This window comes from Heteronotia binoei, chromosome 8, assembly GCF_032191835.1.
Source record: "Heteronotia binoei isolate CCM8104 ecotype False Entrance Well chromosome 8, APGP_CSIRO_Hbin_v1, whole genome shotgun sequence".
In the NCBI taxonomy this organism is placed as follows: Eukaryota; Metazoa; Chordata; class Lepidosauria; order Squamata; family Gekkonidae; genus Heteronotia; species Heteronotia binoei.
In genome coordinates this window covers 71421658-71438427 of record NC_083230.1, presented here as the reverse complement: position 1 = coordinate 71438427, position 16770 = coordinate 71421658, and the positions used below count along the sequence as shown (strand labels likewise).

The following is a 16770-nucleotide window of genomic DNA, read 5'->3' as shown; positions in this document are numbered from 1 at the left end:
CAAAACCACAAGGTAGGACCATCAGCCCCACATATGCTAGCCCCCCCTCCCCTTCAAGCAAACCAGTACAGCCACCCCAGCCAGAATGGAGGATACGGGCCGCCTTCAATACAGAGTCAATATGTGCAACAGCAGCCGAACCCATATAATCCTCATGTTCCTTCGGCTCTGGCACCTTGTCCCCAAAGAATGCATACACCTCAGCAATCCTCAGTAGCTCCAATGGTGCCCTTGCCTCCTTCTCCTCCTGCCTCCATGCCTCAACCAGGTGGAAGTACAGGGTTCTGGGAGAAGGAGCATTCCCGGGACACCTCTAACATAAGAAATAATGCATGAAGATGGCTTAAGCATATGGGAGAGGACATGAGCCTGTATGATAAGAAGCCCACCTACATTCTCCTGGCAGCTGTGCAGGAATGGGAAAAGAAGCTCGGTATGCAGCGGGTCCGTGCGAATGCTCCCGTGGCCGCCATTACTTCTTCCCCTCCTCAGCAGCTGTATCCTGATGTAAGCCAGTATAAATAGGGGTGCCCCGGGTTCCATCCTCTTCCCACTGGAGTCGTGGCACAATTTAAGCCTGACGACTGGGTAAGACAGATGGTACGAGCGGGTATAGGGATCCTGGGAAATATTCAAACCGCAGATCTCCTAGTAGACACCAGTGCTGCTTTAAATGTACTTCACCCAGATCTTGTTGTAGCTGGAAACCCTGCTCATGTGCCTGTGACCCTTTCAGGCTTTGCTGGGGGTTCCCATGCTTCTAAGCTCTGGGAGAAAATTCCCATTTGTGTTGAAGTACTGCATGCAAGAATACAAGCTTGTGAGGGTGAGGAAGAACCTGGTATTCTGGGAATGCCTTTTCTGGGAGTAAACAAGCTCACTGTAGATTTAGCTAATGGCAGCTGGAAGTTGGTCCTCCTCTCATTAATGCCATACATAGATGCGCCGCCCTTAAGGCACCATTCCCATTGGTGCCTCTCACCTCAGACCCATGGACTATCGAATTTCCCAATGTTTGGCCTAAGGACAAAGCAGAGTGTGGCTTGGCTAAAAATGCTTGTGTACTGATTGAAGGAAGGGATCCCCTGCCACAAAAACAGTATAAACATCCGGCCGAAGCCGAAGCCAGGATCGCAAAAAAGACTGAGGGTCTTTTGAAATGGGATGTAATTCTCCCCGTGCAGTCCATATGTAACCCCTGTGGCCAGTACTGAAGGAAGATGAGGTGACGTGGAGAATGACAATAGACTACAGAGCACTAAATGCCGTCACTCCCGCGGTGGCTCCTGTAGTGGCAAAGTACAATGAGATCCTGGCAGCTATAGCAGCAGAGTCAAGGTATTATAGTGTTTTGGACTTGGCCAACGCGTTTTATTCAATCAGGCTCCATGAATCTTGCTGGTACAAATTTGCCTTTACATTCCATGGACAACAGTATTCCTTCAAACGCACGTCGCAGGGTTTCCATTCCAGCCCTAGTATCTCTCATGCTCATGTAGTACAGATGTGGGAGAAGCTAAGTCCCTCCTCCCGTGACCACGTGATCAGCTACGTGGACGATATCCTGATTCATTCAGACGAGCAGGAAAAGGCACGTTAAAGAGTATGGGACCCAGTACTGAGCCCTGTGGCACTCCATTGCTTACCGTCCTCTACTGCGAAGACTGCTCATTTATACTCACTCTCTGCTTCCTATTAATTAGCCAGTTTTTGCTCCACAAGAGGGCCTGTCCTTTTACTCCATGACTCTCAAGCTTTCTAAGGAGCTTTTGATGAGGAACTTTATCAAAAGCTTTCTGGAAGTCAAGGTAAGCAACATTTATTTGGTCTCCTTTGTCCACATGCTCGTTCACCCCGTCAAAGAAATGTAACAGGTCAGTGAGGCAAGATCTTCCCTTACAGAACCCATGCTGAGTCTTCCTCAATAACCCGTGTTCATCAATGTGCATACTCATTCTGTCCTTGATAATGGTTTCTACCAACTTTCCCGGTATTGAAGTCAGACTGACCAGATCTCCTCTGGAACTTTTTTTAAAGATGGGGGTGACATTTACTACCTTCCAGTCCTCAGGAACGGAGGCAGATATAATGCTGATTCAAGCATGGCAGTGGAGAGATGAGTTGCTTGATCTTCCTTGTTTGTTTAGAAAAGTTAGCGCAATGCGAGTCAATTCAGTGCACTTCTCCCAGGCAGAATAAACACAGTGAATTCCTGTCAGAAAGAGGGATTTTACTTTCCCACCTAGAATGATTTCACACTAGCATTTAAACCGCGGTGGCATCCCTTTTTTCTCCGGTTCATTTGTTGGATTTCGCACATGTTGCCCCGCATCCTTGTTTTGATCTGTGGCTTTACAATTTTCACTGCACAGTATCTCGATGCTCATTTTTGTGGACTTTCCGAAAACCTGCGGATTCAATCCACAGAACTTTCAGTGGGAAAATCAATCCCGTTTTGTGGTGACAGCTTTTGGGGGCATTACCCACCATTGTCTGTTAGTCCTCGCACTCCCTCCCCCTTTGACGTCGCATGCAAAATCATCAGCCGTAGAACCTAGCACTGCGTTTACCTTTGACATGTTCTCTTTCCGCCATTTTTTCCTTAAATTTAACTTGATTGCATTACAACGAAATTTTGCAATCCATTTGATCGCATCCATCTCATCCATTACATGATACGAGTTAACATGCATGAGGGTTGATCTAGGTGGGCAGTCGTGTTGGTCTAAAGCAACCATCCACTAACGACATGTGCCCGCTTTATTATTCTATCATTTCTATATTATTATTTTTCTGTCATTTTATTGCGTTACAACAAAATCCACGTGCCCGCGAAAAAAGTGGGGGAGGGCCAGTGGTTTATGTCTTTGGGTTACGTTGTTACGCAATAACGCAACCAAGCATGCGCTTAAAAAAAAATCTGAAAGGCTTCCAATGCCAATCCGATTGTAACGCGAAAACAATTTGCCGCGGAGCTACACGCAAAGTTACCCCGCAACAGAGACCTGTTGCAAAATCCGCAGAAATGATCGGGAACAAAAAAATCCGCAGAGAAACAGTAGCAAACGCTGAATGCGAAATCGATTCTAGTGTGGCACTTGAACAAGCCCCAGCACTTTTCCATAAGCCAAAGGAGGGAGTAAGGTGGTAGGAAAAGGGGAGGGAGAAGAAAGGCCCAGGAGGGTGGCAAAATCCAAGAAAATTCTCTTTTTTTGCAGGACGTGAAGAAAGGGTGAAAAATCAAGGGATGAACAGCAGACAAAGATGAAGAACAAAAATAAACACAAAAAGGAAACTGTACCAACCAAAGCAGGAGGAGATCAACCAATTAGCACGGCGGTCGAAAGAGAACTGACAGGATGTCTATTCCCACCCTGTGAGCATATGAGCTGGGGCTTCTGTGCATGTTCACTGGTGTCTGGGCACAAAAATCTCTTGCTTTCTATATACTGATCAGAGTTGGCACAGGTGCCCTATCCCATGAATGTAAAGCACAGAGACCACAACCAAGATCCAAAGATCTGGGTGAAAAGCAATAAAGAGGCTCACAATGCTGAGCTAACTCTTAAGGCTGCTACCTCAGATGGGGTGATTCGGGGCCAAATGGCACACATGACAGCTGTGCAATCTTTGGGGAATCTTCTAATTCAGGCGCTTCAGCTGGTGAGCCAGCTGCAGCCTTTTCTGGACAGAAAAGATCTTGCCACTGTGGTGCATGCCTGGATAACATCTAAATTAAATTACTGCAATGCACTCTATAGGGGGCTGCATTTGCAGACTGTCCAGAAGCTACAGTTGGGGAAGAATTCAGCAGCCAGTGTTGACCAGAGTGGATCATAGGGTCCATGAATGGGTGGGGTGACTAGGCAGAGCCACATGGTTCTTCCCAGAGTGTGTGAGCATGTGAGAAAAGAAGAGAAATGACCAGAATCCCTCTGTTTGTTTGGAGGGAAACTCCATCCCTTAGGCTGCTCTGCTTTCATTTTCCTGTGAGTCTGAAGTTGGTTGAAATATAGCAGGTTACATTCAGCAACTCCCATGAATAAATTGCCCCAGTGAGATCACAAAAGTGTATGCATGCTGTGTTTATTTTGGCTGCTTTGTGAGAGTATGTGTATGTGCGTATTCACTTTCACTTAGTGAAAGTTCAGCTGCTGGGGAATGAGGAAATGAAGACTTTAGTCAGGGGAACTGCACTGCGGTATTTTTATTTATTTGTTTTAGGGAATGGGAAGTCTTTGGGGCTCTACCCCTAAAGTCTCCTGGCTCTACCTCCAAAGTCCCCAGATATTTTCTGAGTTGGACATGACAACCCTACTACTTTTTATATTTATATTTATATTTTTACAACCCTACTACTACACTGGTTTCCAATCTGCTTCCAGGCTTAATTCAAGGTGCTGGTATTCAAAGCCCTGTAAGGCCTGGGACCAACATACCTTAAGGAATGCTTTCTCCCATACACACTAATCCACTCACTCTGGTCATTCTCAGGGGTCCTGTTTTAGTTGCCACTGTTTTCTGAGGCCCCAAAACTTAGGAACTATCTACACAGGGACATTGTCAGTCTCCCTCTATCAGTTTCTTTTGCCAGTGGGTGAAGACTTTTTTGTTTCATTTGGCATGTCCACAATAACAGTTATTGGTCTTCCTTTTAGTATTGTTTATTGTTTGTAATTGAATTTGATATTTTTACTTGTATTTAAATTGATTAAATGTTTTGATTTTTTTTTATGTTCACTATGTTATGGATCCTGACCAGATGGAAAGATAGCATTAAAATGTGTGTGTGTGTGATAGTTCCTCAGAGAAAGATGGAAATCTGCAATGATAGAAACACTCTTAAGGTCACAAATATTACTCTGAAAAATGAGATGTTTAGTTAAGGGTATATAAGATTGTCACCTACGTTGTCCAGAGGGACCCTCCTTCAATCTCCAGATTGTAGAGGGCTATCCTTTGTGACTGCAAATAAACTTTTTTTCCTTTTGTATTTTGCGAGTTGCCTCTGTGTAAATTTGTATTTGATCCTCAGTGTCTGAACTGGGAGGTGAACTTCCCCAACAACCTAAAAGCTAACTGCAGAAGTTTTGAAATCACACCTACATGCAGGCACAAAGCCAATGAGTGTGATGCATAAGAAGTAACAAAGGAAACTTTATTTTCTGCATATCAGTAAACATGTTTATAACAATAAAGAGACTTTGGACTAACTTTCAGAATTAAATTTGATAAATTTGACCTAACTTAAAATGACAATACCATACAATACAATAAAAATAAATTTTAAAAACCTGTAGCTAAACTTCACTGTTAACGACAATACAAATTAATACAAAACAACGAAAAGTGGAAAAAACAGAACAGGGAAGCTGCTTCACTACAAATGGGATTATTTCAACATGACCCTGTCTATTCATTGACAATTATGAGTGATATTTGCACAGACCATATCAAGCACCAGTACAGTTTAAATGGCAGTAGAACTCACAAGGAAAACTGGCCTGCCCAATGACTAGGTATAAAAATGCATTCTACTAAGCTAAGGGCACTCATGCATTTCCTCTGTTCCTTCAAAATCTCTTCTAATTCACAAGAATCCCAAGAAAAAAGGAGATACTACAAGAAATAAGTAAACACTAAAATTCCATTTCTTTTGCAAGTCAATATAAGAAGTGAGTGAAAAGTAATTGTCATAAGAGTTAAGGCAAAGCACAACAAAAAGTATAAAAGTTGCTTGATTAGTCTTCTGAACTGTGCACCAGGACATCCTCTAATGTATACCATCCCCAGCTTTGAGAGACCAGGAGATAAGAAAGTGGGACATTTCTGAAAGAACTTCAAAAGGCTGTCAGGATCTCTGGTACAGTGTGCCATTAGAAAAACTAAACATCAAAACCAAACATGTTTTACCTGTTCAGATTTTGTAAAGAATTACTTTCAAGGACATAGAGCTCGTCTATCCGTTTCTTAAACAAAAGGAAATGGACAACTGCTAGATAAATGTTCATCTGCGCTCTCCAGGGCATCTCTTCAATGCAAACTTGATGGAACCTTCTTCGTTTTAAGAAGACATTGGCAAAAAAATTCAGCTTCTGTGTAAGGATGTAAAAAGCTATTCTTAGCCATTCCTCTCTTTCTTTCCTAAATAAAAACACAGTATTTTAGATTTGAAGTCTGTACTGTCCATAAGAAATTGTTTTAAAACTTCTTAATGAGTAGCTACAGGAAGAATAAATAATTCTCAGACAAAAACAGCAACATTTTTCTCATAAGTTATGAAAAATCTTAAGTAGCAATAATTTGCTTCGTGAGGGGTAAGAATTAATGTTAATTTCATTATGAGCAGGTTTCTCACATGGCCCATTTTTAGAACATTAAATACACTTCTATAATTGAAATAAACATGCAGTTCAGAAAATGATGTTAAGTATTATGTGAAGTATATAAAAATTATCAACATACCCAGAAAGATGACTAAACCCACAATTGGTTTATTGCATTTCCAAAGTAAAGAAAACAGAAGTACTCTTGATATTCATAGTGCAACCTATGGATCATACCTTAAACCATTACCTCCAAATGTAGCTGGACCCCAGAAAAGCATACATTCTTTTTATTTTTTATAACTTGGTCTCCCATGAGCTTCGAAATACAGAACGGTATATAAGCAATTTAATATGGGAAGCAAAATGGATTTCAGTGTACTAAGCATTTTTTCTATGTCAAAAGAGAGGGACAAAAGCAATTGATAATTTACCTGAGAATGGATATACCAATCTATGCCCCAACCCAACTAAGGCATAACAGTGTCTCAGAAAACTAAATGCACAACAGGATCTGCCTGATACTCAACAGTGACATGGAAACACATACATCTTTCAGGATGATATTTTATTCCTTTTGTCATGTTTTTCCCAGAACACAAACATGACAAATGGAAACAGTATAACAGTTTGTCATTCTATTTGGACAATACCCCCATCAAAGAGATATTGGCATCCCCAATATACCCCCTTCTTGAGACTATACTTCCCCACCTAATGGTTACCAATAATGTTTAGAACCTTTGGTTCCGATCCAATCCAGTTTGAGGAGCATCCTGTTTCTCCCTCTGTCATAACACTTGTTGGGTATAAAGACAGCAATCTGGTACTGTGTGAAAGTGTGCTGTGGGAATGTGTAAAGCTACATTGCCCCTGTGACCCAGCACAGGTGCCTTCAAAACTGTGAAATCCCTTCACTGCTGGTTTTTTCCTCCCTTTCATCAAACCCTCCTGGACTCTATTCATCCACTACTTCCTCCTTCATCTCTTTTTATTTTAGTAATGTTGTTTAGTTTAGAATCTAGCAGGAGTTAGGATTCATAGATCTGTGATTTAGTGTGTCAGTGCATGTGCACTCTCTCACATTGTATTCAGTTAACTAATTCCCTATGCTATTGCTTTCTCTTAATAAACACTCAACTTTAAACCTACATCTGTTCATTTCTGAAAACCTTATATGATGCATTGCCCAAATCCTACATCTGACAATAGGTTCCAATAATAACTGCCCTGGGTATACATGTGCACTGGACACTTAAGAGAGATGTTCACACATTGGCCATTTGGAGAGCAATAGCACATGAAATCTAAAGAGGAGAGAATGAGTGTCATAGCTGTGTAAATTTATTTTGAGACTCAAATAGCATGCAATATGTGCATAATTCTGCAGCATATGCTCAAGAAAGGATGTAGCAGGTAGATGCTGCACATTCTCTTTTCATTCCCACTCTGGATAGGTGAAATGAAATTCCTAATAATGGTTGAGGCTGAAAGTTAACTAAGCATAATGTCAAGAATTCTCAAGCAGGCAGATTTTGGGAGCTAACCAGGGCAAACCTTGGCAAGTATTTGGAAGGGAGACCTCTAGAGAATACCGGGAATGAGGAGACAGAGACAAGCTATCAAGTCACTTCTCTGAACATCCTCCATGCCCCAGTAGGAGTCACCAGAGGTCAGCATGACTTCCAAGCACAGGCATGCGTGTGCGCATACACACACACACAACATGAAAAATTGGAAAGAGTTCTCAATCAGGGAAAACACACCAAGTAATTACAAGATTGGATCAGATACTATCGGGATTTCTCCCTCTCCTTTCCTCTCAGTCAGTTACTCTAAGACAGAGAGTGGCTGAGAGAGCTGAGTTGTCAGGGTGCATGCTTGCTAAGAATCTCAATCCCTTCTGGGATTCTCCTTCCCCAAATCCCCTTGTAAGCTTTAGGTTACTCCAGTAGAATCTGCCACCACTCAAGGTTCTGATCCTCAAAAATCCTCTTAAAGCCTTCAGTCACCAAGAAGGAAGAAGTGTGTATGTTATTTGAGCACCCAGGTGGGTTGGTTAGGATTTAGTTCAGTCTAAAGCACCTTTTTAGGAAAAGGCTTTTATTTAACAAATATTCTACAGGAAAGACCAACGCAGCTGAAATGAGAAAGTGACAGCTCGCAATTGATGTTACGGAATCAAGGAGAGAAATAAATAAATAAAAACCCTTCAAAAAGGAATGACTAACTAGCCTATAGGATATTGGCTCAGCATTCTTCCTCCCTGAATGGGTGCAAGGCAGTAGGAACTTAGCAAGGATGCTTCCCCCCCCCCCCCCCCACAACACACAACTTTTCTAGGAGTGCTTTCTCCAAACAAACTTTAAAACTTTCCCTCCAAGCCTGGATTATCTCTGTGGGTCAGTCCTTACTTTGGAGGCTGGCTTTCCATATCTTGCTCTAGCACAGTTATCCAATCCTGCAAGGTCTTGCACAACTGATCTTCAGGGCTTTCAGCTGGAGATATTAAAAGCCATCCATCTTCCCTCATTTGACAGGGTCACCAAATAGTTTCTGCTGGTCCTGACATTTATCTCCATAAACGTGTGTGTTTCCTTCCCTAAGCATAATGTGAGGGTTTTATGGCCATGTTCATGCAGGCGTGTGTATTTTCTCAAGGCAAACAGCCTCTCATCCATGACAGTTGCAAACTCAAACGTGCTATAAGGATGTATTCAAAGTGCATCACCTTTTACAGGGCTATGTACCAAAGGCTTGTGTTTATCTTATTTTTAAATTTCATTTTAAATATTTATTTCCTGCTTTATCTGCTTAGATTTAAGATGGCTATGTGACAAGTTGCAAGGACACAAAAACAATATTAGCAAGATTAAAAACATCCAAATCTGACAAAAAAAAATTTCCTCTGCCAAATGCCCTCTTAAATAAAACTATTTTCCGCACTTTCCTAAATACAGTACCTGAAGGTGCCCTCCTCCATAGTCACTATGGTAAGCCATTTGAGAGGAATGGATGATCTCTGTGGGTCATCCCTGTTACAGATCTCTATTACAGAAAAAGTCCACTGAATTAATTGTTGCTATACAGAGAATCCTAGGAGAAGGTACCACAAGAAGACTGTCTAAAGAACATGTGAGTGGCATATGGGTATATGCCAGATGTTGTTCATTAAGTATGAGGGCTTTAGGCTGTGAAGAGATTTGAATGTAATAAGCAGCAGTCTGAATTGGGCCCGGTGCAGTTAATACAGCATTCAAATTATGTTTCCCAAGCATCTAACCCCTGAAAGGATTCTGACTGTTGCATTTTGTGCCAATTGAAGCTTCCAAGACATCTTCAAAGGGCAGCCACACGCAGAGGACTTCACAGTAGTCTAATAATATTACTATTTCTTACTTTGATTTGAAAAGGCTACTACTACAATCTTATGGAAGCAAAACCCAAGAGCTTATTTGTATGTTCTGCTCTTGTTCACTCTTACACACGTTTTAAGAATGTTCACTAGCACTGAAACTTAACTAGCAGAGCAAACAGCTGCTCAACAACTGCAACCATCAAGTTTTTCGCACTACTTGAAAGGTAACATTCATGTTCATTCAAGGGAAGCGAGGGAAGATACATACATGTGCCAGTATTATGCGACATGAAGTCTGTGTATTCAGAAATGCAATGTTTGAGGGAATATTTGTGGAGAAAATAGAATGGGGAGAGAGGGAGAACGAAAGATGCAACTTTGACTTGAACTAGATTTGATAATTACTAGACACAGATAAACAGATAAAAATGAGAAGAACAGAAAGATTGAAGGGCAATGCAACAAGACAGAGAAGATAATAAAAAGCTAGTATACCATACAAATCAGGAAATGCAAATTACAAATAAGCAATCAACAAATAACTTCTAAAGGAAGCTATCCTGTTAAACTGGATGTATCCACCTGTGCCTAGTCCACTAAAACTAGTTACAGATGTGTGTCTGCTGTCCCCAGGAAAGACCAAAACAGAACAAGAAACTGTCAGTGGGACATAATCCAAAATTACTAAACAGACTTCTTCTACAAAATATGAATATAGCCAGAACAAATGTAGACAAAGGTGCCTACATTCCCCAGGATCCCTTCTGTCCTTCTGATTGGGTGGCAAGATTTTGGAGGGAAAAACTGGAGGGATGGGACCTGGGAGAAAAGCATAAAAGGGCCAAGCACAGACAGGGTGTGTTCTCTCAGGAAAAGGCTGCAGGAGAGAAGGCAGCAGGAGAGATCCCTTATCCAAGGGGTGAGTTTGATATTAGAGCAGGGAACATTTAGCAAGTCACATTAGGGCTCTTCTTTTTGTTTTGCACCACCTTTACTCTCTATATATTTCACTATTGCACTAAATGTTTATCACCCATTTATTATTGTTTGAGCATTGTAAATAAACTGTTGTTGTTTAACTGCCTGGGTCCTCATGTCTCCTTGGTCATGGTTAACAGGTATTTACTAATAATAAAGACAGCAGTGGTTGGGTGCTCTGGGCCCTCACATGCAGACCCTTACCAGAGTGGTGGCAACCAGTAGAAGGCCCTCCTAGACCCCTTCTGTGTGACATAGAGTCTCACACACCTCTAAATATTAATCAATAATTAGACAGTAAACAGTATTATTACAGACATTCTCCCTAAAGATCTCTGCATAAGGAAACCACCAGAGTCCACAGTTAACTGAAAATCTGCTGATTCAGCATTGATGACAGATCTCCTTGGAAGGTAGGAAAAGTCTTATCTCTCAAAGTGGAAAATGTTGTAATTCAGCTGCTTTAAGGAAGTCTAGGTCTAGACTGGGCATGAAACCAAATTTGCAAATTACAATCTCATTGGAGCCAGGAACATTTTTGGCTGATAAGCCTTCCTCAGCTGGCAATACTGAAAGAGGCAGAAGCCTTTTGCTGGAAAAGCTCAATGGCTATCCATTTTCAGTCTGAGATATTCACATAGGAACAGGACATTGTAGGTGTGAGAGAGAAACTGGGCTTGAGAGGGCAATGAGAGGAAAAAAGGTATAGAATGGAGAGAAAGGTAACATGAAGCCTAGGAACAAAAAGAAAAAGGGAGGCTGAACAGGGCGTGGAACATTGCAAAAGCAGAGTTCCAAGCAAGAGGACAGGAATGAGAAAGTAAGAGACATGAGGGAACCAGGCTACGAATGGCTGGGGGGATGGAATGGTGGGTAGGTAAAAGGAAAGGGAGACAGAGAGGAGGACTGAGCGAAAGAGAAGGATCCATGTATTGCTCCTATTTCTGTAGCAGGAATATCATATCTAATTCTCAAAATGGTCGTATCTGAGGATACTTAAATCCCAAGATCAGAGCCATGAACAAACCTTGGTGTTGTGTCCTCAGACAAGATAGAACTTCCATGAAGGTAAAACAAATGCTTTTATTACAGCTTCATAAATTAAAAACAAACATTGTCACAGCACCCACAGTTGCTGGCAAGATCCAAAAAAAAAAGTGCTCTGCATGGAGTGTGATCAGCCCAATTAAGGGTAACCCTCACAACATACACTATGGTAAGTTGCAAGGGCCAATAAATTACACTTGGGCCAATCACACACTCACAACCAAATGTACTTCATATGGTTGTGTAGATAAAATGGACAAAATGAAAATGATGTAAGCTGTTTGGATCCCCATTGTAAAGAAAGGCAGAGTATAAATAATGTAACTAAATACTACAACTGAATACCATAACTGAAGATGTCGAGACAGTGTGCAACTGCAATAAAAAAGGCCAATGCTATTATGGAATCATTACGAATTATTAGAGTTGGGAGTAAGCAGTGAAGTGGCTAAATTTGCAGATGACACTAAATTGTTCAGGGTGGTGAGAACCAGAGAGGATTGTGAGGCACTCCAAAGGGATCTGTTAAGGCTGGGTGAGTGGGCAGCAACATGGCAAATTAGGTTCAACGTGGCCAAGTGCAAGGTAATGCACATTGGGGTCAAAAATCCTAACAATAAATACAAGTTTTTCGTATAAACAATTTTATTGGTAACATGGTAGCAAATCTATATCAATATCTTAAAACTTAAAAAGAAAAATTTATCTACCCCATATCTTACTTTTCCCCCACCCCTCCCCCCGTTATTTGACCCCCGCCAGTTATTTACTTTAAAAAAATATATTAAAGGTATGCTTAACTATTATGAAAACCAAAAGTTATATTCTTCTTTTAAAACTTAATCATTATCAAAAATTGTCCAATGTCCTTTTATTTTCCACTCTTTTTCTACGTATCTTCTGAACTTCTTCCACTCCATCTTAAAAACTTCCAAATCATAGTCTCTTAATATTCTTGTTCATGTGTCCATTTCACTCCATGTCATAACTTTTATAATCCAATCCCATTTTTCTGGTATTTTTTCTTGCTTCCACAACTGCGCATACAATGTCCTAGCGGCTGAGAGCAAGTACCAGATTAAAATTCTATCTTCTTTTGGAAATATTTCGATTTGTAGTCCCAACAGAAAAGTCTCTGCAACTTTGTTAAACTCATATCCCAAGATCATAGAAATCTCTTGCTGAATCATCTGCCAAAACATTTTAGCTCTTTCACAAGTCCACCACATATGGTAGAAAGAACCTTCATGCTTTTTACATTTCCAACATCTGTCTGGCATCTTATTATTCATCTTTGCCAATTTTTAGGAGTTATATACCATCTATACATTGTTAGGGAAACTGCTCTCAAAATGAGATTGGGGAATTAGATTGAGAGACAGCTGGCCCTAAAAAGGAATCTTTTATTATCTGTGTATACGAGGCTCAACCGATCAGAGAGTCAATGCTCAATAAAGAACTCTAATTTGATAAAATCAATTGTGGTTTATTTGAAACAATAGTTCGTTCACACAAGGTACAAAATCAATCACACATTCATACAGGTCTAGGAAAAATAGAGAGATCGATAGGGGAACATAAAGGAATGGACATACAGGGCAATACTACCTCTCGCAGACTCCAATGGAAGGCTCCGATGGCGACGAATGAGGAAATGGGGGGGAAAGGTCCCGAAACTGATCAGGAATCGGGGGTGTTACTACCCAGCGGGAATGGGGGGTTTACTGAGTAGAAGGCACACCTGTGGGTAGCTAGTCCACAGGTTATATAGAGTCACCTTAATCCTGAGGGGATGGGAGGTGACTGGGAGTGGTAATGGGAGGTTCTGCTGATGACCAAGAAGGCTGGACTTCGGCGGGACCAATGGTGGGTCAATGGCGACACCTGATTGGGTGTGTACTTCAACCAATGAACATCACCTTCATCCTGGGCATCCTGGAAACTTCCAGGTTGCGACAGGGCCTGGGGCGGCTCCGTAGGTATCAATGTGGGAATGACTGGGTGATTGGGAGGAGATGGGATTAACTGGGAAAGGGACAATAGAGAATCAGATATGCACCTAGGTATTCCGGTGTAGACAAAAAGGCTTGATGGTATCAGGAGAGATTCTTCCTCTTTCTCAACTCTCCGGGGTGAAGACAGTTGTTTAGGAAACCACTGGGCAATCAGGATTAATAGTGGAGCCATTAATCCATTCATAAACTAAGTGGGTTGCTTGCGGGCTAGGAATGACTCAAGGTGTGTACGTGAGGTTCCCACATAGAAGGAATGAAGCCCAACCAGGCAGGAAGATGGCTACATGTGGTGTAAGCAAAACACAGTGGTTTCCATGCTTAACGCTTCACACCGTTCGCCTGGACAGCTCCGTGGCGGCGTAGCCTCCTCCTTGCCATGGCGGGTTCCACGTGATGGCGGGGACAGGTTAGAGCGCGGCTGCAGACACTCTGTGCCTGACTCAAGCGCTCATATACTTGTTAATAGGTACACTGGAGTCTTATGTAGTTCCTGGGTAGCATCACTCGCATTCACTGGCCAGGCGGATGCAAGCTTACTTCTCCAGGCGCCCTGGCAACCATGTTGGTGATCATGATGTGCACATATTAGGAAAAGTAGGGGGTTTTTCCTCACAGTTCCCCCCCTCGAGACTGACGTCACCGCCTAGTGGCGAAGTCTCGCATATGCAACGGATAAAAATAAAGAAAAACGGGGCTTCGTTAAAAGGGCGTTAAACCCTTGAAGCATGGGAAATCTACTATGGAATACCGGCTACCTGCAAAAAGGTTGGAGCCACTATCTAAAACTACTCAAAAACATAATTTAAAAATGCCAATGGGCCATCAGATCCTTCCTTGGCGTTCGTGCTTACAGGGAGGCCTTCTGGGATACATTGTACATATTCAATATTTCATATAGCATTATTAAAACACATAGTAAAATTTCCCAATACACAGTATCTGAACCAAGGGTTCATATAACAGTATTAAAATTCATAAAGGCACGTAATAAAATCTCATAATACAAAGTATTTAAATTTAAAAGGTTACTTAAAAGCAAAATATAGCATTATTAAAATCCATAAAAAAAACACATGGTGAATCTCCAGATACAAGGTATTCGAATCAAAGGTCACTTAAAAGCAGAAATCATGTGTGCAGTCTAGACCGGCTAGGCTGCCATAATTGATTAGACAGGCAATAAGCATTTTATATTGTACGCAGATTCCCAAGGCAAGTCATTTAAAATCACTGGGTTACATTTCATACATATAATAAAACACAAATCCTATCACTATGCTAATACATAATTCATCTGTCTGACCTTTTTTGGTCTTCGGTCTTCTTCTCCCCCCCCCTCGATAACTTCCACGCTGGGGAACGGGGAGGTTTCCCTTCTCATTTGGCTTGTCTGTAGTCTCCTTCTGGAGGGGAGGAGGCTGGCGGCGCCGAGGAGTCTGCAGCGGATATCCCACCCCCCCCCCTTGTATTCAGGCTGCCCATAGTGAGGTCAAGCCACCCATGGAGCATGCCCAACACGGAGGCCTCCGATCCTGCTCGGATCCGGTCGGGGGCCCGTTCACATGGTCTGGGGAGACCCTGTCAGAAGGAGTTTCCTGTATATTTATGTAAATGTCATGGACAAAGGGTTCTGGGAGAGGTTTTTACAGACTTTTGTCCAAGTTTATACAGTTCTAGCACAATAATAAACTTTCCAGACAAAACACTGATACACAGTCATAGTTTCTTATACCTTTGCAGCCCTTTCCCGTTTGGCTCCGGACTGCTCTCTTCAATCTTAAAGTAGGTCCGCTCCCGTGCCCTATAGGTTTGGCATAGGGGAACGGTATACGATGGACGTGCGGACCCATGGGTCTACAACCCGAACCGGGGAGCGTGGCCACGGAAAGGCCTCTCCTGGTGTGTAGGTTCGGGGAAGTAGACCCAGGGATCGCTTCCCATATTTTAATCGGGAGCCCGTTTGGGCTCCGGAGAACCCGCTTAAGCGTGGTTCTCTTTTAGGGCCTATTGGAGTCCCTCCCTGACTGGGAGGGGGGGACTCCCCCTTTACTTGGTAAAAGATAGAACATAAGCAAAAACAAACACATAAGGAAAACTTAGGTTCCCGTTGACACTCAACCTAAGGGTCCCTGTCTGTCAATCAAAGTTTGGATTGGCAGGGGAGGGTTCTGCGTTGCCTGGAGGTTCCCACTTCCTGTGGGGTCGTGCCCTTAATGTGGTGCCAGTGGTCTATTGGTGGGTGTGGGAGATGCAAATGACCCTGAGCAAAGCAGTGTGGGGGTTTTTCTTTTTCTTCCCGTCCCTCACGCTAACCTGACCATGCGATGGAAACCATGGTGAGGAGGGCTTTGAGCGCGGCCGGTTACTCCTTTGGGTGGGCTTCTCCGAGCCTACACCACCAGGAGAGGCCTCCCGCCAGGGAGATGCTTCTTGGGAAAGCTTGATGAGATAGCTCGTAAAAGGGCTAACTCGATTCTCGCTCCCTCCAGCTCCACACTCCCTGGTTCGGCCTCGCAATTTCTCCAAAAGCCTGCTCTAATTTTTGAGCCCAGCCCCCCTGAAAAGGGTGGGCACCCTTCTTTTGGTCAAAAATAGATTCATAACATCTTACAAACATACATATAAACATGGCTGGTCGGCCAAAATCCCATCTTCCGTCCCTTCTCCCGCCCGGGAGATGACAACGGGTAGACTGACACGTCATGTCTTCCGCTGAGCGCTGCCTTCTACTGGCAGACAGGGCGGTTCACAGAGGCGTCGGGCAAAGAGGATATTCAGTTCATTAAGCAAACCAAGTGGGAGGCACATATGCAAATACTCTTTTGCCTTGAAATGGGTCCCTGGGGCCATTGTGGGGCTCCCCCTTTATTCAAAATCACCCCAAAAGGTCTGAGGTTTAATTTCAGCGGTATTCCTATTATTGGGCACTCCTTTCTGGTGGGGGAAAGCCAGAGTCACCGTGACTTGAAGGTGCTTCGGTGTGTTTGGCGTTCCCGGTGGGGGCCGAGTTCAAGCATTCTGCCTGGTCTCGTGTGCGCCCTTACAA

General features: G+C 42.7%; 1 protein-coding gene across 1 annotated transcript in view; it reads right to left on the bottom strand.

The window, feature by feature from the left end:
- CFAP54 (cilia and flagella associated protein 54) overlaps window positions 1-16770 on the bottom strand; it is a 330085-nt gene that overhangs the window by 171937 nt on the left and 141378 nt on the right. Inside the window, exon 34 of the mRNA XM_060244423.1 lies at window positions 5914-6144. Coding sequence (XP_060100406.1) covers window positions 5914-6144 — 231 coding nt within the window. The remainder of the gene's footprint in view (window positions 1-5913; window positions 6145-16770) is intronic.